The sequence below is a fragment of the Diadema antillarum genome, unplaced genomic scaffold (assembly GCF_040938485.1).
Source record: "Diadema antillarum isolate AM-2024a unplaced genomic scaffold, OU_Dant_1.0 scf00000029, whole genome shotgun sequence".
Lineage (NCBI taxonomy): Eukaryota > Metazoa > Echinodermata > Echinoidea > Diadematoida > Diadematidae > Diadema > Diadema antillarum.
The window spans coordinates 2,168,258-2,195,206 of NW_027270918.1; the positions used below are offsets into that span (position 1 = coordinate 2,168,258).

General features: G+C 40.2%; 1 protein-coding gene across 1 annotated transcript in view; it reads left to right on the forward strand.

Moving 5' to 3' along the window:
- The first annotated feature begins 11,264 nt into the window (after nucleotides 1-11,264).
- LOC139739022 (fermitin family homolog 2-like) overlaps nucleotides 11,265-26,949 on the forward strand; it is a 110,089-nt gene continuing 94,404 nt past the window's right edge. Inside the window, exons 1-2 of the mRNA XM_071649638.1 lie at nucleotides 11,265-11,469; nucleotides 18,322-18,504. Of these exons, the coding sequence (XP_071505739.1) occupies nucleotides 18,336-18,504 (169 nt within the window). The 5' untranslated portion in view covers nucleotides 11,265-11,469; nucleotides 18,322-18,335. The remainder of the gene's footprint in view (nucleotides 11,470-18,321; nucleotides 18,505-26,949) is intronic.

A 26,949-nucleotide genomic window follows, 5' to 3' on the forward strand; every position in this document is an offset into this window, starting at 1 on the left:
GATGGACTGGGGTAGGAGCATTCAATTATGTGCGATGCTAGGAAGTATTTTGGATGCTAACTTTGTACATATTCATATCATAAAATGTAATGTATGGACGCATTCCAATATTCGAAACATTGAATGATTGGAATGGTGGCGTCACTCTGGAGAAAGACTGGTAATAAAAGAACTTGTTTGGCTATCTGTACAGCATTTACGAGGTGGATTTTTTTCCTTGTTTGTTGGTGACATATACAAAGTGTGAAGTCACCGAGTAAAACAAGTCCACGGTCTTGTGAGATGAAGCATAGCAATGCATACGTACTCATTCTTAGCAGTCTGTAGTTTTGTGATTCTGAATTCAACGTGGGTCCGTTTAGACATGCAGTATACCACTAGATATCATGCTATACGGCCTAGTGGAGTTATGAATTGGTTCAGATCCTGGACAGGATCATTACTAAACACTCGAATTCATGTTTGAACACAGTAGCAGACTGCTTTATACTAATCTGTTGTTATGTTAGTTATGGGCATTTCTCTCAATAAGAATCTTTCCTTTGCTATTTCTTAACCATGTTAGCATATGGTATTTCTATATTGACATTTTGTCTTTGTATATTTATCATTTGGACACCAACACGTACACCTGAATATCTGTAACGCATATAGTGTACATACAAGAAAGTGGTGTGACGTGTGTGTGATGGTTGAAATTTCTTTGCTCCTACAGAAATTAATCAGCGTAGTACTTCTGGCAAATCTTTTAAATAAGTTGTCCTGTAAAATACTTAATGTACTCTTAATACCAAATTTTGAGTTCCTTCAGTGATCTTGTACATGGTTGCTTACCTGAAGCTTTGTGCACAATACCTTCACTCTTTCTCTTGTCAAGGGATCAAGAAGTGCCGGTGAGAGCCTGTGATTTGATGTTAGGTTATGGTGCCATCGTTAATGACGGGATCAGTTAGCATGTGTGTGTGTGTGTGTGTGTGCGTGCGTGTATGTGGGTCATAGACTTACATGAAAATGCAGCTGGAAAAGTGTTTGTGTGTGTGTGTTTGTGTACAAAAAGTATTTGACAATTTTTCGCTGCGTTTCATGGTGCATGCAGTGTGCATGTATGTGTTTTGGTATGTCTGTGTTTGCTGCCTTGTCAAAGATGAGGAAGAGATGCGGAGAATGTACAGTTTGTAAATTTCATTGCGTAGCGCCACCAGTGGCAAAGAGTGATGCTGTTGACATTTGTAAGGAAGGAAATCACTGCAGTTGATGTTTACACGAGTCTGCCTCTGATTAGCCTCTTTCAAAGGTCCTCTCATTTGTTTTGGTGCTGGCAATCCCAAGCAGAGAGAACTTAAGTTAAATGCGTCAGTGTGGGGGGTCTGTGGAGCACTTCGAACGTGATTATGATTCGCGAGTGGGGACAAGGTTCAACCGGTGCACCGCTCGAATGGAACATACCAGTCATTGAATAATATGGTCTGTCAGTCACCTCAACCAAATGTAGTTGCTACACGTTATAGATGTGCCCATCGGCACCAGTGCAAACTAAATATGTGTCAGGCTTCTGTGAGTGGAGCTCTGCCAGTTGGGTACGAGTGACTTTTTTTGCTGCCAAACACTGGCGGCAAGATTTGGTAATTCAGAGACTTTATGTAAGTGGGAGAGGGGCCCCAAAGACCCTCTAAACTGAGGCTTACCTCTTGCCGGTGACTTGAATCTTGTCTCTTGTAACAGCCCTATGCTTCTTTCGCTGGAAATTACAACAGTGTAGAACCTTTGACAAAGGCTAATCTTTGAAAAGATCAAATCTGCAGTTTCTGTGTCTTAGGAAGAACTCTTGGCTTAGATTTGAGTCAGTTTCAACATATGTGTAATTTGAAGCTGTTTTTTTCCTTCAAAAGGAGCTTAGCTTCAAAGTGTTTGACCGTACGCAGGTGATGTTTGTCGCATTTAAGTGCTACTATGTGGTTAAGACAAGTGATATTTGAACAGATTGTGTGGGCAGAAAATGTTGTAAATAGGGGGAAAAGTATCAAATTCTAATAAGTGATAAAAAACTATCGAGTTCTGATCAGTTGTGTTGATAAAAATGTAAATCATTGCCTGTATCCTGTTTGATTTGTACATAGAAACATTTGTACAGAGATGTAAAATAAAAGCAAGGAAAAAAAAAAACCACATATTGTAATATGATGAATTCTTCCTGTCTCATTCTGAAATTATGTTCAATTTTTGGGTACAAAATACTAAACACATGTTATGCCTCCAATTTTTGTCTTGATAGTAAACCATCATAACAAACCAAACATAAAAAGGGTTCTGCCATTGTGTCACACACTTTTGAGCACATGTTTCTCCCAAATTGAGGAAAAATGCATAGCATTTAATAGATTTTCTAACATACTCTTGTATAACAGTGTGAAGAATATCAAACTGGAAATACTTTGTCATCAAATGGCACTGTATTTTGCCGGGTCAGCTTTCAGTCATTCATTACTGAGAAGTGTCACATTCTTCTTTGTTGTTGTTGGGTTTTTTTTTTTTCAATCAAGGCTTTGTACCCCTTTATGTGAAGCAATACTCTGTGTGTCAAATGTCACACAAGAAATATGTAGATAGCTGCATACAGCCTTTGACAAACCTGTGAGCATGCATCGTAATGTTAGAATCTTCCTGGCGTGTACATTGAATCCTGTTATTTATTTTCGAGGACTGCAGCCCAACGGGCAGCACATTTGCGCCGTAATGATATGGTCTGTGTGTCGGCCGTGATTTGTGTTTTATCTTTGATGGAGGGATGGTTTGAAGCTGTAAATACCAACTTGAATTTCTGGCTCTTCACCAGGGACACATGGAGTTAAACAAGCCTTATGAGGTGCATGATGTAGAGAGGTTAAGCTTATGGTTATCAGGTAGATATCTTGCAGCATGTCCACAGTGGAGCCCATGTACTATATGTGGAGACAGAGGCAGTGTCCAGGACCTCAAATCTAAAAATGCACCCTGCCCTCCTGTGGGATGAAGCTCTCCTATCGTATATTTAGAATCTTATTATTGTGACAGTGGACGAATTTGAATGATTGGTGTTTGTGAGTGGCCAAGGGAGGTTAATTTTCTGCATTTTTTCATCCCTGGGTTGACAGTTGTGGCCAGTCAATGATGGATTTACATACATAGTAAATCACAGCTTCTGCAGTCTCCTGTTATTCAAATCCTTGGAAAGCGCACACTAGAGTTAATGTTGAAGCACAAAAAGAAAAAGTGAAATGAACAAATTGTGTGTACATGTTTACTTTGTGCCTGCTGATATATTTTTTTTTTTTCTGTCCAAGATACATGACAATTTTGAAAGTGCATAAGATTCCACATTTTTCAGTCCTGTATGTGCTCATTCTTACAGGAGGCTGCTGCCCGTTGGACAGTGAGTTGCCAAGATGTATTGTCAGAGGCGATAGCAGCTCACTGGCAGTGGTCACTTTACCAGGCATGAATAACATAAGGGCTTTCTTTTAAGCAGTCAGGTTGAAGGTGACAATTCTACTAACCACAGAAAAAATTTGCTGTCTTCCAAAAACAAATGATTCAACACTACCTGGTTACATTCATGCTGACATATTTTCACTGGCTATTATGATTAAAAGCTCCTCAAGAAGAAACAAAAATGAAAGTCAGGAACTGCACAGAAGTGAAAAGCATGCTACAAAAAAGTTGATACTGCAGCTGTGAGTAACTGCCAAATAGCAGGGCAAGATGCTGAAAACTGAATGTGTGCCAGTTGTAGACATGCACAAATAATCCATGAATGCAGCATACCTGAATGCCATTCAGTAGAACAAGCAAGTTCACAGTTAGCATTGATCTGCAATGATCTGTGGGCCAGAGACTCTTATCAAAACGTGGATCAATCTTCTGACCATTACAGGAGCAGTCTTCATCATCTGTCATGTGATGCAATACAAAGGGGAGGTCATAGCCTCGTAGATTAATGTCCAAGATGCTGGTCCAGTCCAGGGCAGCATCACTTTGTTTGGAAAGCTCTGCCAGCCCTCCTGGAATCTTCCGAAGATAACAGTCCTCCACAGTGTGAGGCGGGCTTTGGTCTGGATAGCCGCAGTCACACACGCCGGACTATACAAGAATCCCCATTTATGTAGAAGGTGGCCTGTCTGTGCATGGAGGGTTCGGATACTGTTCAGGGTGAGCCACTGCTTCGGGAGGAGGGAGGTTGAAGCCCTTTAACTTTGTTGTCTTGTCAGTGATGGTGTTGCAAGTACTGTAAAACGAGGAATGTTCACGTGCATTTTAATTTCGCGAATTTCGCGAGCGCTAAGATTCGCGAAATTAAAATGCACGCGAAATTTCTTGTCTGCACTATATGCACTGAACGCCAGAGACAATTCGCGAAAATTTCTTGCATCAAAAAAGGCCGTCAGCTCCAATTCGCCAACATTTCGTGCCGCGAATATATCACGTTTTACAGTAACTTGAGCGGTATCGTAGATAGCATCAGACCAGCATCTGTGACATTCAGTTTTGGAGTCTGAAATTTTCCGGTGATGGAAGGTTCATCCAGGCTAGCTTACAGGATTTCAGGGGCTCTGACTGGAGATCTATATGAATATTAATAACGTTGTTTTCATGAAGACCTATTCAGTTTGACAAGTACCTCAGTTCAAATCAATTTCAAGAGAAGAACTATGAACTGGCTAATAGTTTTGATGGTGTCTTTTTCCATTTCAAGTGGTAATTCTTTTAGTCATTAGTCCAGTTTTACTAGTGTATTCAAAATGTATGATTGTTTTCCTGTAAAGACAGGAAAAGTAGTTGTTATGGAGGTATGCATAAAATTTGAATATTTTAGAAAACTGGTCTATTTTACTTTTGCCACTGGTCCATAGGGCCGTGAAAATGTCTTGGCAACAGTCTATGTTCAATAGGGCTGTGCAGGATATACATGTATGTCTTGTTTGATGTCACAGGCCATTATGCATAGTGGGTTCGGAACTGGAACGTTGCTGTACATATGCTAAAAATGGATTGTGAATGCATATTCTTTGTTGTCAAGTGAGGTACAGGTATGAGATGAATTATAACGTAATGTAGGCCTTCTAATGTCTTCTGTCTGGAGACTGCATTAATGGTGTTTATTTTTTCTGAAGTGTGCTTAGAATATAGTAATATTTCACACATGTAAAAAAAAGGAAGGTTTCTTTTCAATGTGTGTCCTTTTCTATATGTACAGCTCAAAAGCTAGTTTCTTCAGCTGAGAAAAGAAATTAAGCCGCATTTGAGCGCACAAAATTGAACCAAAGCAAACCTATCCATTGCATACCGCACTGTACCATGCAAGATTTTGAGTGTTCCAGTGCTTTGTGGAGGAAATGCACCTCGTGAGTTATTTTTTTTACCTCGAGTCAGAGGGGGTCACAAGTTTTGTAGCAATTTCTTGGCGCTAAGGTTTTTTGCAGAACAAAGAGAATCAACCTTTTGCATTATGACGTGTGTGTGTGTTACGCGCATTCTTGTCATGCCAACTCCTGATACGTTTATGGTACGCTTTTGGAGTGCATAAGAGATCCACTTTTGGCTTGGCATAGTACAGTACGGTCCACCGCAGGAGCGTTCGAGTGCTCCTCTGCTGCGAGTATGGTACAGAGCATTATGCTTTAGGGGAGCGGTCGACCACACCCACAGAGATGGTTAAGACTTGTACAGAGAAATAAAACAACAAATGAAATAGGTGGACTGTGCCTAGTTGCATTTTAGCAGTCTCTACGAGACCTTCTGTCATGTGGAGTAAATAGACACTGTCACCAAAACTGAGAAAGAATGATGACTTCGCTGCTGTAACAGCCTGCATGTCGTATCGCCATTATCTTCATGCATCTGATATGCTTCCATTATGGAAAGTTGACCTGGTTTACGGTTATGACCTCAGATAATTACTGAAACTACTTCAGTCGCAGTGTTGAATGCTTCAAATAAGTCAATACTTAGTTCAATCAAATTTGTTGGTATGGCCAAGATTAAAAGCTCAAACTGCAAGATTAAAAGCTCAAACTTTTACCGATATGTCCTTTTTGTCGGTATGTGACATCCGTCACTGGTGAGAGAGTAACATATATATTTATATAAAGATTTGTTCAATACCAAAGTAGAGATATAAATTGATCTAATCAAAATGTCAGTCAAGTTGATGTTCCATACATTTGCTAAAAGTAGACCAAATGTGAATGTAATATTTTTTTTTTCTTATGGACATAGATGAGTGTTACCGAATTCAACTGTGTATCTACTGATTTTAGATATAATTTTTAGCAAATAACTTGTGTCTATTGGTTTATTGGAGAGTGTTTTATTATCCCTGCATTGTTTTCAAAGATTACGATTTTCTTCCAATATGAATTTTACCCGCTAACAAATGAGGTTCAATTTGCTTGGAAGTGAAGTCACCTAGTTGTGTTCAAGGAAAAAAGTCAACATAGTAAGGGAGTGTGGCTGAGATTAAACAGGAGATGTCAAATTAAAGTGGCCAGATTTAAAGTATAGGGCTCACATGCAAATTTTGCCTTTCTGCTAACTTGTTGTAGCTTCAGTGTGGCCTGTGGAAGTCACATCCATCAGTCATGATTAACACATGCTGAAAAATGATATTGCTAGTCACTGTTTGGAGACAAGACTATGATTTCAGCTGCAGTACATTGCCCCACCTACCCACATCTGTGTTTGCTGCTCAAAGAGCACAATGCCTGCAGCATGTTTCTGACATTTAATGTGCACACCAGCTGTATGCAGCATGGAATATTATATTTTCTGCAAAATCACTTATGAAATTCAATGTACTTTTGCTAGAAATATACTTCCATCACCAAAACTATATAATAACTTCAAATACCTCAATGCTCTAAATGATAAGAGGGTTTTTCCAGCCATGCAAAATATCTCCTTTTGGGATGATAGCATGCTTCTTTGCATTATTTGCTGATTTAAATATCTCATGTCCTTGCACATAGAGTCGTGGCTAAGATTAATGAATGAATTATGTAAGTCACACAAGACTTTCGACCAAAACAGCTTGTTACTTTGCCTGAATTCTGTAACAGTTTTCTTTGTGCAGTTGTAAAATGACTTTAATAAAAACGAATGTATGACAATGAAGAGAGGATGTGTGGTTTTTTGACTTTTTGTTGCCTTTGTCAGGTTGAAGAGTAACAATTTTATTTGTTCAGAAGACAAAATATGTTACGTAATGCAGATAAACCTCTAAAATTTTACCTACAACTCTAGTGTGTAGATATATTTGTTCTAGTTCCGCTTATGCAAATGTCCTTGTATGTATGTGTGTGTGTGTGTGTGTGTGTGTGTGTGTGTGTGTGTATTTTTTTTATTTTTGTCCGTATGCCCTTACATAGTTACCGCATGGGGTAGTCGTAATCAAATAGCAAAGAATGACTATTCTATCAAGCTTGTAGGGTACACAACAACACTAGTGAACAAAGTTATACCCAACAGATCACCTTGGGTAAGATTGTGTGTGTGTGTTTGTATAGACTCCATTTGATACATAGATGCAGGTGTAGTGAATCAACAGTATGTCTTCAAATAATTTGTTACATGTACAAAATTATATGCATGGAAAAAAAACAAACTAACAAACAAACAAACAGTCAGAGCCCATCAGGCACCTACATGTACTTGCTAAGTGAACCCTATTCACAGATCAATTACTGCAAGTTTTAGGTCAAGTCACATTGCACATTATTACATGTATTTAGAAATGCATCAAATAATTGGAAATATATACAACCAGAAGTTTAAAAAAAAAGACAAGGAAAAATATATTCCTAAGCCAATGTTGACAAAGATACAATCAAAACATGACCAAATGTGAAACACAGAACCATGACAATGAAAAAAAAAAAACAAACAAGTGAGAAATAGATACAAACATATAGAATATACCATATATCTGCAGATGTTGCCATTTGGGATGCATTTCTCATTACACACACAAGAGGGAGCCTTTGCAATTTTGAAATTCATCCCACTAGAGGGAGACAAATTAATAAGTGTACAGCGATTATAACTATAAGCAAGGCCATTATAATAGCCTTTTATCAGTAGAGTGGAAACTTCTGTACATAGGAATATCAAATAGCAGCCTAGGATTTAATGCCAGACAATATGACACATACATTTTATTTGTGACTTGTTACCTATTATCTGTGCAATGTTAGAAACTGAGGCAGAGAAAATTAAACAGCAAAAAGGAAATTCTCTGTTGAAAAACGGTGAAACATGAGGGGTAGACATAATATCTCCATTTGAATAGAAGTTTTGGATTGGGACAAGAAGGCAGTGTGCTGTAACTTGCCAAGATGTCTTGTCCAGACCAGAAGGCAACTTATGAATACATAGAGGAGTTGTGTTCAGAAGGAGAAGTTGTCTTTTTGAAATGCTCTGAGGTACCTTGATTGGGATGGATTGGCAAGAGGGGGAAGTCCCTGTCCACCTTTGTGTCCTAAAGCAAGTTTAGCAAGTCACTTTTTTTTTTCCAGTCTACAGAAGTCCTAAATAAGGCTGATGCCTTCTTGTATTCTTCTCCCAAACAGGGTGCCTGTAGACAAATATTAATAGCTTGGTTGCTTTCCAAAATTTGAATTTGAAAAATACATTTTTATTGTTTGCTTTTATGTCCAAATTCAAATCTATTTCAGATTTGTTTGCAAATCAATTGGAGAGCTATAATGGGATGATATCAGCACCTGTGCTGCTTTGTAATTGGTTGTTATACTGAAATCATTATTTTGTGAAAATTAAATTGTGAAACTATAGAGTTTTATGTCATTATAACTTTCTTTCTGTATGTCCGCTTTGAAGAAACCTGTGCTATTCTGTTTGTTTTCTTTACTCTGTTCATTACAGCCAATTTAAATACAGAAGTAGAATTGTATCTTAAACAAGTGAAGGCAGATATTGCAAGACAAATTTTACAGTGACATGGCTTTTGTTCCTGCAACAATTGTTCCAGTCTTATTTTCTCCAGGGACTTAGGGTTAGGGTTGGGGGTTGTGATAGGGTTTTAGGTTTAGTTAGATGGGATGATTAGGGTTAGGTTTATGTTTGTTGGTAGAATTTATGCTTGGCTTAGTGTGCAGATATTTCATGAGAGCAATTGTCGCAGGAGCAAATGTCAGGGAAACAATTTTACACAATAAAATGTACATTCATGCCAATAATTGTGAATGGACAGTAACATGAAATTATTGCTATTTACATCACCATTGCATCAAGATACCACCAAAGCTCATAATCACACGTCTTTCCAGTCTATTTCTTAGGAGTTTGATAGCAAAATGGATTAAGTACCATTTTTAAACATTTTAAAGTAAATCTATCATCAGATAGAGCAAAATAAAAAATCTTTCCAAAGATACCTCACTTGCTACATAGCCATTTTTGTAGTTATGGTAGAAAATACCTCATATTTTCTTGCCATTTTCTTCGGTATCTTTAGCAGGTTTATTAGCCAATATCTCAAATAGACAGGAATGGAGTTAACTCCTTTTGCGATCAAGCTCTTCATATAATGTAACAAACAATAATGGCAAGAGCCTGTGAGATTTGCTCATGCAGTCTCCCGGGTCACGATGCTGCCCTAAGACACCCCAACTATCAAAAGGCCTTGGCTGTAATAGCGACCTCTTGTGGCAGATATCTCCAAAGATTGCACGTTGTACAGAGATTCATCCGGTTTGTAGCCATCTGCTGCGGTTGTTGCAGAATGACGTTTCGGGGTTTATTCGTGGGAAGAGAAGAATTTAAAGGTAGTCTCCATCTCAGTAAATATTTTGAATGTGACCAGAAATATGTCCATGCATAGCTTTTCAATTGACAAAACCATGTAGATATTTCTTTCCCACCCCCTCAGGAAACATTTTTTGAATAGACTTGCTATGCTTATCCCATCGTTTTTCATGACAATCATGTGATGAAACCAGTTAAGAATCTGCCTGACAACAACGATACATAAAGTTGGTTGTGTTCACAGTAAATTTGTTTTCTTCCATTTTTTTTTTCGGTTTTGCTTTTTGTCATTTTGTCACTTGCCTGCTTAAGTTAAATGAAAGAAGACACAATATACAGCATATATCACGGAGATATAAATAGGGAAAAAAATGAAGCATAAATAGATATAGGCCTACAAATGAATATGTCATATACAGGTAACATTTAACTGGGGGATGAGTGAAAGGAATGACAGATGCATTGATTTTGCGAATGACTGAATGAAAATGAGTAATTTGAAATAATATTAACCAGATAGATAACATTAGTAAAAGGTAGGTGAATGCATGACCGAATATGATGCATTGAAGAATGGAAGGATAGACAAAAACAGACATATAGCAACGTAAGAATTGAATGAAACGATATGGAACACTTGTCAGCATAGCACCCGGTAAAAGTGCCCATCTGGAGACTAGAGGTAAAAACTGCCAGAGATAAAATTTCAGAAGTCTAAACGTCAGAGGAAAACATTAATGAAAAATTGCATAGACATACTATAGGAAGATGTTGGTCCAAATGTATATGGCCAGCGGAACCGTGGGGCCGGGGGGGGGGGGCCCTCCTCCCCCCCCCCACACTTTTTGTGCACCATACAAAAAAATACATAAGGTCTCATCACTTTGGGCTCCCCCCCCCCACTTTTTTTTAACCCGCAAGTACATAAGTGACACTACAGAGAAATAGATAGAGATCTTGAAATGTGAGCGCGGTAAGGTTGTTTTTCCCCTGAAGACCTTTCTTTTTTGCTTGTCAGCTCATGAAACCCGGAAGTGGGCCCCCACTTTTGAAAACGCTCCGCCGGCCCTGGGACGTACCTGGTAAACACACCTCACGAGTTTAATGTTTTCTTGTGTGGTGCTTATTTGGCATGAATGATAATAAAATTCTATTACTGCTTCGCCTTTTTTTTTTCTTTTCTTTTTTAAAAGAACGAATCGCACCTCCTGTTAACCCTCATGGCCAGCTTTTGGCCTGGGTCGAACTTGAAATCATGCAGCGCACCGACGTGACGAGGTCGACCTTGATAACGGTGCTGTCGGATCGGTGCGCGCAGTGCGCGCCCGTTTCATTGTACTTGCGTACTAGTACCTGTTTTCATGTGTGTTGCCCGCCATGCGCATACATTCGTACGTGCGTACGTGTCAAGTACGGCGTTTCATGCACAGTAGATACGAATCGGTCACTCTTGTGTGTGTGCATGCATAGCATATGTGCGTAGATTCACGGCGTAGTGTACTGTATTGTAACCGCTTACTGAAACAACCGAAGGGGAATCTGTTACACCAATTTATCTCCCGGAAGCCTTCGACCGGACTTTACACTCTGGAATACTTCTCCTGATCGACGCGGACAAAGTGGATAGCCATTGACTGCGGAAATCACAACCGCTTCTCTTGAGTTAGAGTGAAGGTAAAATGATCGCTTTCGGAAATCGTGTGATAACAGTGTGGGGTAGGCCAAGAAAGGGAATTGCTTTTTTTGGCACACGGTTCTTTGCGTTTCGATCGGTAGATCGTAGAGCCGTTGGTTGTGTGCAGTTAATAGTAAACACATTTCATTGCCATAAAAGGTGATCACGACAGGAGGGTGTTCTGCAACTGCAGGAATTTCGGCAATTCAGCCACCTCTAATTGCTGACTCCCACCCATCAATTACGAACGATAGATGGCAATGGTCAGGATGAGTTTGCTTTCATAACTTTCTGAAAATTTAGATATGCCACGATTACAATTCGTGCACGTCGCTCCATGTTACACTACACAGCTCACAGCCACAGACAGGTCGGCCGTCGGGCGAGCTTCGCTGTCGCGCTTGCATAAACCACCCGGAACATTGAAGCATAAATAGAGTGTGTGCGGGGTTCGTCGATCGCGCGAAGCACCCTCTGGGCCCGCTGGTGCTGTAGAATACACTTGGCCCGACCCTTCGCGTCCCTTCTGTACTAGACTGTTGGTCAAATAATCAAGGGAACCCTTGCATTTGTCGTTTAGCATTTTATGACTTTAAGCCATAAATGAAGACAGTGCCCCCAAATACAGCTGCTCAGTGCTTGTACTGCAAGCAGTGGCAGACCTACATTTGTAGCTAGGAAGGGAAGGGGTCGAGATGAGATTACGATTTGTACAAACCTAGATCTAGTTTCTATCAATTTAAATTGGGAATTGCTCGCCGCGCTGCGATCTCGGGTGTGGAGTTGTTCAAAGTTTGAAGTTTTTATCACTGGCATGGCCTGGAAAGTGATCAGAAGTCTTGAAAGATGAAGTCAAACATTGTTGACATTTATGAAAGAGACAGAGCCAAAACTTGCAAACTTTTGACACCTTTGGCTGCCCATTACTAATAGTAATGGCATTAGCCTGACCAGACGCTACAGTATGTAAGTACGCTGTGCAAATACAGCGTCTGACAGGCGAGGCATGCAGCTTCAAAGTGGGGAACCTCAACACAACTAAAAAACTTATGAAAATTTGTACTTTTCTTCTACAAACAGAATATGTTACTCGCGCTAAATGCATGCTTGTATTACAGAAGAATTGTTCACCACTCGGGGTCCATAGAGAGCCCTTGCGATAAGTCCGTGGAACAAAAAAATGATAATTTCTTGCGCAATTCCTGACTGTCCGGGGTTCATCGTTGCAGAATTCAAAATGGTACCTTCATCTCAGCGAATTATGCGCATGCGTGACCGGAAGTGCTCCAAAGCAAGCGCGGCGTATGCATTGAGAATGTACTGTATTACAGAACCTATATCGTAATGCGTAGGGCCTACTGCGTAACGTCGTCTGCTGCGGAAAGATCTAATGTGTGCGTGCGTGCGCTGCTTGAGTGTAGCAGCACGGTCGATAGCGCGACCTTTTGAACGGGCATTCACATCACGTATATGTGTATTCAAATTGGCCTGGCATGAAAGACAATGTACCGTTTGGACATGCTGAATATAATCGTAAATTTCGGTAAGTCGCATAACATGAATTTAAATATTGATAGCATAGATATAGAGTCTCATTATTGAAGATTGTATTAGATGAGTTTGAGGTAACAAAAATGATCTTAAGTATCAAAATTCAAAGCGATCGGAATGCGATTGTTGAGCTCTCTTCGTGGTTGGTGGTCCAGCCTGTACAACCCTGTCGCTACAAACCATACGTACATACGTACAGCGACTGGGCTGTGTATAGTTAGCCCCCCGTGTGTATAAATACGTTGGTTTTGTGAAGCTGCCATTTTGCTTGACTGAAAGATCGGTCTGTATCTTGTCAGGGATATGTTCCGCAGAGACTGCGTCTAAATTCACAAAATCCCCGAGAGCCGTAAAAGTGAAAAAAAAAAAGGTTTAAAAAAAAATCCTCCGGACAGACAGATCTTTCCGTCTACCATTTGTAACCTTGCTTCAAAGACAAAGTGCTTCACCATACAAAATTTTATGGATTCTTCCACATAACGATGTACACCCTGTAGCTTACCAGTCAAACGTCAGAAATTTGGAGGAGTCAAACTTTGCAAAGAAGATGCACATGTACAATGAAAGTAAAATGCAAACAAATAAAAAATAAATTACTGGGTAAATAAGGAAATTATAGGGCACTGTGTCCTGTATTAAAGGGTATCCTTGCTACATAATTGTGAATGAGTAGCTATCAAGAAATTAATGGCCATATTATCAGTCATGCTGATGTAGGATTTGTATTAAAAATTACATGGGGCACCATCAGACAGAAATACCTGCTTGGTCATGTGACAATGATAGCATGGATACCTGGCTGTATTTTGATGTAAAGTACAGCCCTATGATCTGAAATGAAAACTTAGTTGAATTTTGTCAGATGTAATATCTTTATCAGTCCCTGATGATGGGTAAACCTAAAACATAATTTATAACACATTTTTTTTTTTACTTTTGCAAAAGGCGTAAAATCTCAGGTGTCAGTCAGTTGACATAGTAACAACAGAAATACATGGTACCCATAAATGACTCAATTGACTGGTTAGTGCCCACTGTTGCCATGGATACTGCAATTGATTTATGTTGCAGGTGTTGTAAACAACTGAATGAAGCATAACCTGAGGGTGAAAAAAGCAGGTTGAACATCACCTGGTCTGAAAACAATGAATATATTAGAATTGTAAAACCTGCTGTCAGGACATGATATAAAAAGTGTTGTCTCTTTATTTCAGATGAACTCTAAGAAGAAGAATCTCATATTGCATGCATCAAACACCTGTAATGCTGTTAAGATTTGTAGTAGATTTGCTCACTACTGAAATATTGTGGAAAACTATTAAACTTGTTTCAAGTGCCTTCAGTGAGTTTCTTCAAAAGGGAAAAAACATAAATTCAGCCATTTTCAAAACGCTAAAACCAACAATAATTTGTCTTAGCAGGATTAAGCTTATATGAGGTATAGCTGTTCTGGTACTACAATATGTAATTCTGCTGTCATTTACGAAATGCTAAAACTAGAAATAATTTCTCTTTTGATACACGATTGAGCTTTAAATACACCTAACAAGTAGGCAAGAGGAGAGAGAGATGAGGCCCATTTTATGTGTGATCACAGCAATTTGCACAATACATACTAAAAGTCCAAAGGTTTCTCAGTCCTTGCCATGTGCAGCATCTACTGTAGGAAAAATAAAGTTGTTTGCCTACCCAGAGCAGAGAATGACGGATCAATGCTACTTATGTATATTGTTAATGACGAGGAAGATTGAAGTTCAAGATGTCTTCCACCTTGAGCAGCAGCAGTCGTGTTTACACAGTGACATTCAACTTTGTATGCTGTACCTACTGTATGTGCTTCTGAAGCAGGGTAGTGACAGCACACACACACAGACACATGCAGACACACACACACACCCACACATGCACACACTCATACAACCCAGCAATATGAAATATAATTAAAAAATGATAATTTGAGGTTTATTGATGTGAGTCAAGATTGACCTTTTACCCTAAATGTATTAACCAGTATATAATGTGGCGCATCAAAAACAAATCCTTCAGAATTGTAGTTTGAAAAACAAGACAAAACAAAAAATCATTGGGAGGCCATGTGTCAGCTCAAGAAAACAGCTTGATACTAGACATTTGACAAACATTATGTACACTGTACAGTAATTACACAAACCCACCATTTTACCATTGTCCACCACATCTAAACATGGGAGAAACGAAGGGCTTTTTTTGAAATTAATGTAGTGACTATGTACAAATTACCTGAATTATTCCAGATCACCAGGCTATTTGTACGATATGAAATGTTACGTTACCTTTCTATCAACAGCAACAAAAGCTATTCCGGAAATGTTTTAGAAGGCCAAGATGGGCAAAAAAAAAAAAAAAAAGGAGGAATTTGGTAGGCCTACATGATAATTTTTTTTTTCCCAAGGATCTTTATTAGACTCTATTCATTTATTGATTTCTTTCTGATTGAATGATTGATTAATTGATTCAACTATTTTATTTATTAATTTATTTTGTTAATTTACTTTTTTATGTGCCATTTTTCTTGTACTTGCCCAACACCAACTTGCAAGTTCTTGCAAGTGGCTAGTGCAGTGCTGATAATGCATGTTGTCCATGTGTGGTAAGAACGTACATTGTAAGAAGAGAACAGGCAGGTTTGATAGAAACTGTGCATGGAGCGCAGACTAGTTGAACTCTGAAGTGCTTCATACTTTTCGCTTTCGTGTCGCTCTGACAGCCTGACTGGGCAAGAAAATAACACAGCACTGCTGTGTATTATGAGGGTGTGATGACTTGTGGTGGTGGTGGGGGGGGGGGGGGGGGGAAGCTGTTTTAGCAGGAAGTTTAAATGATAGAGTTACCGAGGGCGGATATCTTTATGTGCACGAGTGTAAACTGTGCAGGATTGAGCGATCGTATTCTGGCAGAGAAGTGTGCGTGTGTTCACTTCCTGGGATGGGTTGCGCTTGTCTTCAAAACGAACGATAGCTCAAGTGTAGGCTACAGCCACTGTGAAGTGTGCGCTAAAGGTGGAATATAAAGTAAGCTGAGCTAGGAGGTGTGCATCAGTTCTGATCCTGGATATCATTTTGCAACGTCTCGCTTTGAGAACTTTCAGGACTTACGCACACAGTTGTTACTGTTAACATCATTAGATACACTAATTCCTCAGAATGGGTAAGCATTCGATGTTGCTGTAATTGTTGCATCTGATGTGATATTTGGACAACAGTATTCACAGCTGCGTTCCCAAGTGCAAGCAGGAAGTCAGTTGTGTGAATCCATGCACTTACATGTTGTAGTACGATGTCCATAAACTGCATGCTGCATCATTTGCACGCTATCACCTAATAATCTGCTGCTTAACATGGCACTGTAATTGCCTCCAGAAACAAAGAAAATCCTACAGATATATCTGTATTGGCCACATAGGTGTTCAATTCATTTTGGTATGATTAATTAATAGCTATAAATGCAGAGACTCGGCAGATGGTGAAAAAGATTTGATATGTACAGGATGGTGAATTCCATGCTTCTTGTATACAGTGTTTCGGTCTATGAATGGACCATAAAACAAGTTTTAGATTGCATATGGTACAGATTGTAGGTCATACAAGCCTAAGCATGTGATGGTGATATTTTACATGACTTGGGCTTGTTTTTTAGTATTACAAATGTATCAAAAAATGATGACAGTTATGCACTTGTCAATGTAATGACTCACCCCACTACCCCCGGACATGGGTGCGTCATTTCCTCGTTTGGTCCGTCAAATTTGTGACCCAGGTGTTCGTCATTTTACCAGCTTTGTCCGTCAAATTTTTGACCGAGGGGTGCGTCAAAATCCCATCATTGTCGGTCAAAATTTTGACCGAGGGGTGCGTCATGGTACGTCACTTGGCTATGGAAAATAACACGCATTATTTTGAACCGAGGGGTGCGTCGTGGTACGTTACTTGGCTGTGGAAAACTGCACGCATTTTTGCACGCTACCGGCCCCGCGTCCCGGCCGGATACACGTACCGCGAGTGAAATTACAGTGAGCGCTTTCCCGCGGCAAGTGAAAATCAAAGTCGGGAAGCGTTTTGGAATAAGAGGAAAAAATGCTTGCCAGAATCTGGCAAGCAAAGAATTTAAAAGCCACCCTTTCTCCTTACATTTTCCCTCCAACAAACCCATGAAATCATGCATACTCAATCTCAAACCAGGGACTGTTCAGCGATGTAACAACTTAGTTCAATCTTTCCTGTCGAAACGGCAGCAGAAGAACTGCCTGCTGCATGCCATTTTCTGCTTGCGGGATAGCCCGACCAGCTGGCCAGACGCGCGCGCGACGTTAGATGTGCGAATCTCTACGTACAGCGACTAGTAGGCTGTAGTTACGCAGTACTCGAGCGGGAATATGAATGCCGTGGCGTGGTGTGTACCTACCTGCGCTGCAGCAGTATGCATCCACCGCACTAGCAATGGCCGCGCACACACAGCGCAAATTCTGCACACGTCATGTGATTGTCATGTATGGATTGCATGCACAGAATACATACTACTATACGGAATACTATTATCGTAGCAGCAGCATGATGTACGGTGAATGACAATACGGTGCTTACATGGTAAGGGAAACTTGCCGAAACTTTTACAAATTATGTGTACGAACCAAAAGAAAATGAAATTGCTTGAATAAAACGTATGCAAAAATCGTTTCAGTATTTACGGGGGTGCGTCACATGTACCGAGGATGTCCGTCACAAAAGTGACCGAGGTGTGCGTCACTTTCAACGTGTTGTCCGTCAAAAAAGTGACTGTGGTGTTCGTCACTTGCAGCGTTATGTCCGTCAAAAAAGTGACTGTGGTGTCCGTCAAAAACCCCGTGTGGTCAGTCAAAAAATGACCATGACGCACCCATGTCCGGGGGTAGTGGGGTGCGTCATTACATTGACAAGTGCATTATTTCCTGTGGTTACTGTGTATTACAGTACTGGTGTAGGTTAAAGTGCACTTTGTACATCAAATACTATGCTATTGTGTGTAGAGCCCTGAAATAGCCATCTACAGCCTTTGTACTCCACATGCGGTGAAGGCAAGATTAGATTGCAATTTTGTACCTGCGCTGTCAGGAAGATACTGCAATATTTGATGATGCATGTAAATTATCTTGAGTGGCTGAATTCTGTGTATAAAGACGTTTTTCCTGCCATGTCCTGATGCAATTCAAATTGATTTGCTCCATCATCCCTGTGTGATTTGATTTTAAAAATGGAACTGACTCCTTTGTGTCTTCTGCATTTCAGATTTCTTGGATCATATGATGAATCGGGAAGGGTACAAGTTTACTCTCCCAGATGGGAGGTACGCGGATGGGACATGGGACCTCAAGGTCTACATCACCAACCTGGAGACGGAGGTGACCATCAGTGGAATCGAGGGAAACCTATCCATCGGTGATCTCATGCTGCGTACCGTCCAGACTGCAGGTCAGTACCATTCGGAAAGGAGTCGAAAAGAATGCACCGGAAGCTATCAAATGTACCCCAGCACTGTGTAGTGAATGTTAGACAAAGTGGGAAAGTACAGGGTGAAATGAGTCAAAATCTGTTGTAGCCGCACCACTATAAACACACAGAGAAAAGTGTATGTGCAGCCCACTACTAGTATAGCATATTACATTCTCCTTATTTTCTCTTTAAACATGAAGATACAAGTAGGTGATGTTTACTTTAATTATTCAAACAGAGTTGTTTGTTCATTTGTCTGATCATCAGGCAATCAAGCAAAATTATTTTGTAGCAGTGTACTGTGCTATCCCAGGAATTTGCAGCTGCATAGGGTAGTGCTTATACTGGGTACCGGTAACACAAAAGGCTGCAGTTTCCTTCAACAGATACAATTTAGGCTAAAAGTTAGCCGCCTTTGTAGATGTTTGTGCGATGCATAGGATCGATTTCAGTGTATATTGTCACTTTTCTTTTGAACAGTTATGAGTCATTTATGTGTAAATTAGTCCAGTTGGCACAGAGTGAACACTTTATCCTTGTACTTTTTTCCCCCCTTCTACAATACATGAAATATTTTCTTGCAGAGCGACTTTTGTCTACTTTGTTTGTATGTGCTCAAGTGTGACATGTGTCGGGGGCCTAACTGCTCTGTTGTTGTCAGTTTGTTGGATCAGCTGGTGCCATTAATCCTGACCGAGTTACCGACAAGATGCATGGATCCGGTGCTTGGTATTTCATGGGGCCTGAATAGGCACTCCAGCTAGCGCCTGCTCACTCAGACCAGCACTGAAAGTTTGTCGTCTAGACTGCCGTTGATAAAACAGCCGTGTGTTGAGGCGTATGTGGTGAATAGTTATGCCTGTAGTTATGATGAGCCTCTGGTACATTGTATGGCATAGTTGGTGATATGTAACTGCACATGTGACATGCAGCTATTGACAGACAGAAACTGAAGGTAATCATGCAAAGTACCAGCATCTGTGTGTTCGATTCGTACCCATCTCATACACATAAAACGCAAGGACATGAGCCTGAGAATGTGTGCTCAGAAGACAGGGGTAAATCCCTTGTGACTTTCATGTGGAGTTATGTTTCTATACTTGGACCAATAAAGTAAAGAAATGAGCAATTGTGTAATGGTGAAGCAATACCATTTTAGTTTCCTGTCAAGTACACATGAATAGTGTAGTTCGTGGAACTGATGTGGAGTACATGTATGCAGTATTGCTAAAGGACACTCCTTATTCAGGGCAGACTTCTCAAAACCCATATTCTCAATGCTGTTTGCATAGGACACAGAGTAAATGACAAGTCTCTTATTATCAGTTCTTTTATAATTTAAACATGATAGTCTTCAAATGATGGTTGATGCTGATTTGAGATAGTCATCAGCCTAATATGAAATCAAAGGAAATTAAGATATGAAGGAAAATTTGGTTCCTGTGTTACACGTTCACATTATATGGCTTGCATTATTTCATGTCCACATTCACATACACACAAATACACCTCCACACACATACAATGTACACAACTTTGATAGTGATGTCATGAATTACTGTAAAACATGATATATCCGCGGTATGAAATTTTCGCGAATTGGAGCAGATGGCCTTTTTTTCGCAAATTGCCGCTCGCATTCAATGCAGTGAAGACAAGAACTTTTGTGTGCATTTTGATTTTGTAAGTCTTGGCTCTCGCGAAATTCACAAAAATAAAATGCACGCGAACAATTTGTGTATGTGTGTGTGTGTGTGTGTGTGTGTGTGTCACGACGAAGACCATGAAAGTGATTTTTTTTTTTGTAAGGTGTTTGTCCACACACAAGAATTATCAGATTTTGCATCACGTTGCAAAAATCAATCACCAGACACTGTTGTTTTTGAGTGTGTGTGTGTGAGTGGATCATGTACATGTACATTGTATGAATGTATACACGGTACAATGGACAGATTTAGCACTGATGTTTAATAGTCACTTGAAGGCTTGTAGTCCCAGTCTAGGGTTACAGAGAGTTTTACTTTCACTGCATTCATGCAGAGTATTTCTCTGTACCGACAGAATAGGGTAATGAAATTAAAATTCATGGACGTTTTAATGGGGAGCTGCCCAAACTAATCTGTTGAATATTCATGGTGGAAAGGAATTGTACACAAGGAAAAGGAAGTGAGACAAAACTGTGGGGATTATACAGATATTCTTGTCTATGTATTGTCAGATATAAAGAGGAGAGAAGTACAATGTGTTTAATCTACTGTAAAAGTGGATATTTTCGCGCTTGGCGGTGTAAAAAGAGTTTCGCGTGTTTTTAATTCCGCGGAATCAAGAGATCCCACACAGGAACATACAATATGCAAGCAAAAATATTCGCGTGCTTTTATTTTTGCGCTAGTTTCTGGTTGCGCGAAATGCGCGAAAATTTCAACACTGCGAAAACTTCCACTTTTACAGTACTCTTGTTTTGCACCATGAATACAGTTGTTCTTGATGCTCCCTTCTAGGTCAGAAAGGATGATATGTTTGTCATGTTCTCAGTGACAGTTATTGCCTCGCTTAGCACCTCCTATCTCAGTAGGTATATTATGTGTAACTACAGAAGACGAGCACAGTATGTATTGACACACCATTATGTTTTTTGACACCTCGCCTCCTACACTTCCTGCTGATGGCCCTGAGAGAAGCCTGGATAGTGAAGAAGAGATAGTGACCGTTTTCACACGGGTTGAGAAGCGTTATGGCAATGCTGAATTACAATTATGATTACAATTACAGTGAGAATTATTGTCTGTAGACGTAAAAGGAAGGCTTTTGGGATTCGGCTGTTTAGAATTTCAGTGCGAGGAGAGGAGGTATAGTTTTTTTTTTGTAGTTCCTATCAATACTCTTGAGTGGTAAGTAGCAAGCACTTTGACTGCAGTGTGAGCATTTAAGGGGCATTTTTTTTTTTTTAATAACCATAAGCTCCACCCTCCAAAACGTGATTTAGAGGTCAATTCATACAGACGACTGTTTCGTTCTGCAATTCTTGAGAACTGTGATTGGACCGTCATTTGAATCACGAGTGGAATTATGATTCAAACCACCCGCCGTGATTCCAGTTTACATGCACACAGCCAAACTGCATCATTTGGATCGTGATTCTCGTGATGCACCATTAAAATCGTGATTCAAATTGCGCACTCTCAGTACGTGTGAAAACAGCCAGTGACACACTGTGTTGTCTCCTCTAGTCTCTGTCAAGAGATATCCAACACTTCCTGTTTGGGCTGCTTTGCCGTTTTAATCCTCAATCTTTTGTCCCCCGTCCCTCCCTCGTAGGCAAGAGGAATAACGCTTGGGGGACGGGATGATTTCTAGCATAGGAAAGTGTAGGAAAGGTTGTTGTATGGTTGCTTAAATATTTCAGCCTCCTGCAAATGCAACATGAAGGTGTAAAGTGGGGATTGTCTCTTTTGCATGTTGGCACATGCACTACGTTCCCTGAGGAGTAGCAGTGCATCACAATGCACAACTGTACTAAGAGGATATTCCATCAAAGATTTGCATGTTGAAATTCTTCAGTCAGTTGTGATATTTTTGTGATACCAATCAGAGTCTATACAGAGTAGCCTATATCTCATACACACTATATAAATTCATGTGAACTTGTGTTGAAATTTCAAGAGAAGTGATTAAAAGCGCAGATATATATAGTGGACATACAACTGTACGAAGTACGGTGTGTTTATTATGGGTTTCATCTTAAAATGCATACAAGCATGACAAAGAGGCTTAGGTCCAATCATGCCCCATTCACTATCCTGTGAAAGAAAGTATAAGTTACCAAGGTGTCCACTCCAGGGTTGTTTTTTTTTTTGTTCCAGTTTATTATTATTTTTTAACTTGCTGAGGTTGGAGTGAGAAGAGGGAGGGAGGGAGTTGTGTGGAATTCGAGTGACTTTCTTTTGTATACTTATGTACTTCAATTTAAAGAAACAAGTACAATTGTTGTTGGCCTTGAATGAAAGGACGTGAGTGGCTTGGCTCAGGAAATGAAAGGTTATGAATTATGATGGAAGTTGCCTTAGGGAAGAAAGTATCAGAGGAGATATCTTCTGTTATTGTAAGGTTTTTGTCTTTTTCATTTATTTGTTTATGTTTTGTTGTATTTTTTTTTTCATATATGTTAGAGTAACTGAGGCTCTACTAAAACCATGATGCAGGTCAATAGAATCTGAATGGGAAGGACACTTTTGTGTGTGTGGTGTGTGTTTGTACTGTATGTGTGCATGACGAAGGGTGGATCAGAACGCATATTTTGTGAAAGCTGTTGCAGTGCAGTGTTTGTTCGCTGTCCCCTTTCCTACCTTTTTCACAGCACTGCTGGTGCTCACGAAGCAATCCCTAGGGTATGCTATCCTGCCAGAGGCACAGCGCCTTTGAATTGGATGGGAGATCCCCTACACAGTACCCTTTACCAAGTGAGAGGAGGTCATTTTAGGACACTAAATGTGTGCATTATTTAGCACGTCCTCCACTCCATGACTCATCCCAGTCCTCCACAGATACATCACAAAATTCACCCTCTCCTACCGCATCACCATGCCAGGCTAAAACAAGTGCCGTAACAATTTATGCAAAATTCAGTCTGCTTGGGCCAGTGATATACAGTGTAGGCCCTACATGCGTACAGGTACTATGAGATTGGCTTGATTGATAATGGTAGTAATGGGGATGGCAGTAATAATGTTGTTGATATCAATGGTGAAGATTACGACAATGGTAATCATAGTAGTAGTAATGATAATGATTAGAATATTAATGAAAGTGAAAATGATTGTGAAAGTACTAATAATAGTCATGCTAGTAATGATGACAGTAGCAGTGATTATCATAGTATAGATGATAATCTTCAATTATTACATGATAAGGTGATGATGATGATGATGATGATGATGTCCTATTAAATTCTAGTATTTGATAGGATATCATAGTAGTAGAAGGATGCATTTAGAAGTCATATTTTTGCAGGAGAGATTATACATCAGTGAAATGAGAATAAATCACAGTTAATTTCTTTACAATTGCATGCTCAGTAAAAAGCAAGATGAAATTATACCTGTATACACTGCTGTTTACTGTCATATTTTAGCAGGCAGCAGTAAATGTACTTCCTTTCTGATGTTAGTATCCATATGACTCAATGAGCCTTTACGTACTTCTTGCAATAAATCACTGAATTTCTCTTGGTTCAGAGAAAAGCAAGACAAATTAAGTGTGTATACTCTTCTGTTTACTGTCACATACTGTATGAGGATGCAGCAGAATGTCCTTTTAATGTATTTTCCAGGGTTGGTATCCATGTGAGCCTCAAGTACAATTTATGCAGGGATAGGATGTTAGATTTTCTCAGCCACACAAAGCATACAGTACAGTGTATGTGAAAGCACCAAGTGACATGTCAAGTGGTCACACACAGCACACAGTGCACGCTTACAATGTATGTACTGTAGTCATAACCTCTTGCAAGTGTATGAACGAAGTGATATTTATGATCGTGGCTTTGGTCAGCATAGTGCCGTGCCGTTATTCTACAAAAAGCCCGGTTCACAACGCTGTCAGTAATCACCCAAGCAAAGTGCAGTTTGCTGTATCCCCCCCCCCCCCCCCCATCATCAATTATTCAGTATTGCACATCCTCCATTTGCAGGTGCTTGCATGCACACAAACCGAAAATACTTGTATATTATTATGGCACAGTGTATAGGCTGGCTACTTGATTTAGGTTAAATGCATTTTGCCAAGCCTACCTGGCTTGGAGATACAGGCATGGCTGGATCATAGATGAATATGGGACTGAGTATAAGAATCAAGGAGAAATGTGAAAGGGGGATACTGGGGGTGGGGGGATAGGAGGGGGATAGAAAAAACAACAACAACCAACAAACCCTAAGCCTACACCATCCCCATACACAAGTCTACATTGCAGTGGAGATAGAGGGATGAGGAAGGGGAGCCCTATGATGTATTGTGGTTTTGAAAGAAAAGTGACTACTTCTGTGTCACCCCCTGACTCATACCCCTGCTATGTGTTAATGGTAGTGCAAGAGGGTTGGCTTCACAGCCGTACACAAGAAAACACAAGGTGGGTGCCCTGCAGTGTAGTCATTCACTCAGCCGTGAGAATCAAGGGCGACAAGGGATACCACGCTTCTATTGCCTCACTCCCCTTATTTGTGTTGCTCCTCCTATGCCCTATCCTCTTTCCATATCTCCTTTCATTTCTTTCACACACACACACACACACACACACACACACATATACATGCACGTACACACACCACATGTACGCAGACAGACAGACAGACATGCACACACACACACACACACACACAATAATACCTATTGTGATTTCCGTTGGAGGCACAGGGATGATCGAAAAGGCTGTGTATTCAAGTTTTCAATGTGTAGCCCATCTTTTGTAGGCGTTGGTTATTGTGAGACTTGATATTTGACACGAGTCGTAGTACCAGGATGGAATGGAGTGTGTAATGTTGGAAAAAAAAGGGGGAAAATAGCAGTATTGGAGCTCACGGTTCTATGAATGGTGGTTGGAGCTGATGCTTTTCTCACATTGAATTGACGATGCTTTTCTTTACATTGAATTGACGAGGAGTGGGAAAAAAGTGTGAAGGTGTGAATTGTGTGGGCTGATTGGATATGTACAGATACTGTACACCGTAGTGAAAACTCTGCATCTAAAAAGGAAAATTCTAGTCGATCATTGATACAGATTCGTCAAGCACCGTTGCAACATTCATTATCTGAAGTGTTCCTTTTGAAGTGTTCCTGTTGAATGCTCTGGTTCAGTTGATTATTAATCTGGTGTCTTCTTCCTACATAAACCACAGACTTGTGTTCTTGTGTTTCCCTAGGACCCACAGTTCACTGTAGACCGTATAGGTACCCTCAGGTTTTGATGGCCGAGATAATGCCAATGCCAGTATATTTATGGATTGATAAGTTTGATATTCGTTAAAAAAAAAAAAAAAAAAAATTACATGTACAACATGTGTGCCTTGAAGGGATGATCATGCAGGCTGCCCTACTCTCTACATGTAGATAGTGTCAGCCAGATAGTACAAATTCAGTTTAAAGAAACCTGTAATACTGTAGGTCTGCATAAATGCAATAATTTCACTATCAAGATTAAGGTTTCGTATGCCCTTTTGCCTAATCACATGCTATAGATTTGTTCAAGGAAAACTGGTCTATCCAGTGACATCAAGTATGAGTGGTGTAAAAGAGCTGTGTGAGATTTCCAACTTGTGCCCGAAGAAGAGGATGACTGGCCTTGACAGCTGTTTGCTCAGGAAACCATGTATCACAGCTTTAAGCCCTGACCACCTGCATATTTACATCAGTTTCAGCTGGCTGCAGTCCATTCGATCTCGGCATTTACGTGACAGCCCCCCCCCCCCCCCCCCTCCCACCACCACCACCAGAGTTACAACGTGATCTGCCAGATCTGAAAAGGTCATCCGGCTGTCTTTCTGCCCCATCCCCCATTCTATATCTGCATTTATGTAGCAGCCGCCTCCACTTCTAAGTTCTTTAGAATGTGATCTGCTAAATTTGTAAAGGTCACCCCCTCGATCTCCCTAAGCCCCCCCCCCCCCCCAATCCTATCCCACTTCCCAGTGTATTGTCTGTGCACAGATGAATGCTTTAATGAACTTGAGACAGGGGTAGAAGCTTGTAAGCACAACACTCCACAGGACAGCTCTGCTGTGCACACCATGCAGACTTGTTAACTGTGGCACGGAGGATGACTTGATTACCCTTCACCTCCCTGACTGTGGTCGGCTGGCAAAAATGGGGTCATCACACTTTCTGCTTCACCAGTTGATGGTTGCATGAGTTTTTCAAGAGAGTTCTTTAATTAATAGTCTAATACAAAAATTAGATGCCGTATGTATCCCGGAACTAAAAGTTGCTGAAGGCATTCTTTAGTGTAGAAAATGACATAAGATCAGTGACGTTGATGTTATATTTCTGTTTGAAGGACAAATTGCTAGAAAGATATTGTTTTGGTGACATTAATGCTTTAATGGCAGTTAAGGTCTGTGCCTGTTTTGCAGAGAAAGTGGATATTGGTATTCACAATTTTATTTGTCCTAAATGTATTTTAGCATACATAGTTTTGGGTGTGCTGATCTAATAGGCCTACTGTAAAACATGATATATTCGCGGCATGAATTTTTCGCGAATTGGAGCCGACAGCTTTTTTTGCGGCATGAAATTTTCGCGAAATGCATTCAATGCATATAATGTAGACAAGAATTTTTGCGTGCATTTTAATTTCGCGAATCTTGGCGCTCGCGAAATTCGCGAAATTAAATTGCACGCGAACATTCCTCGTTTTACAGTAGCTACCCTCACATG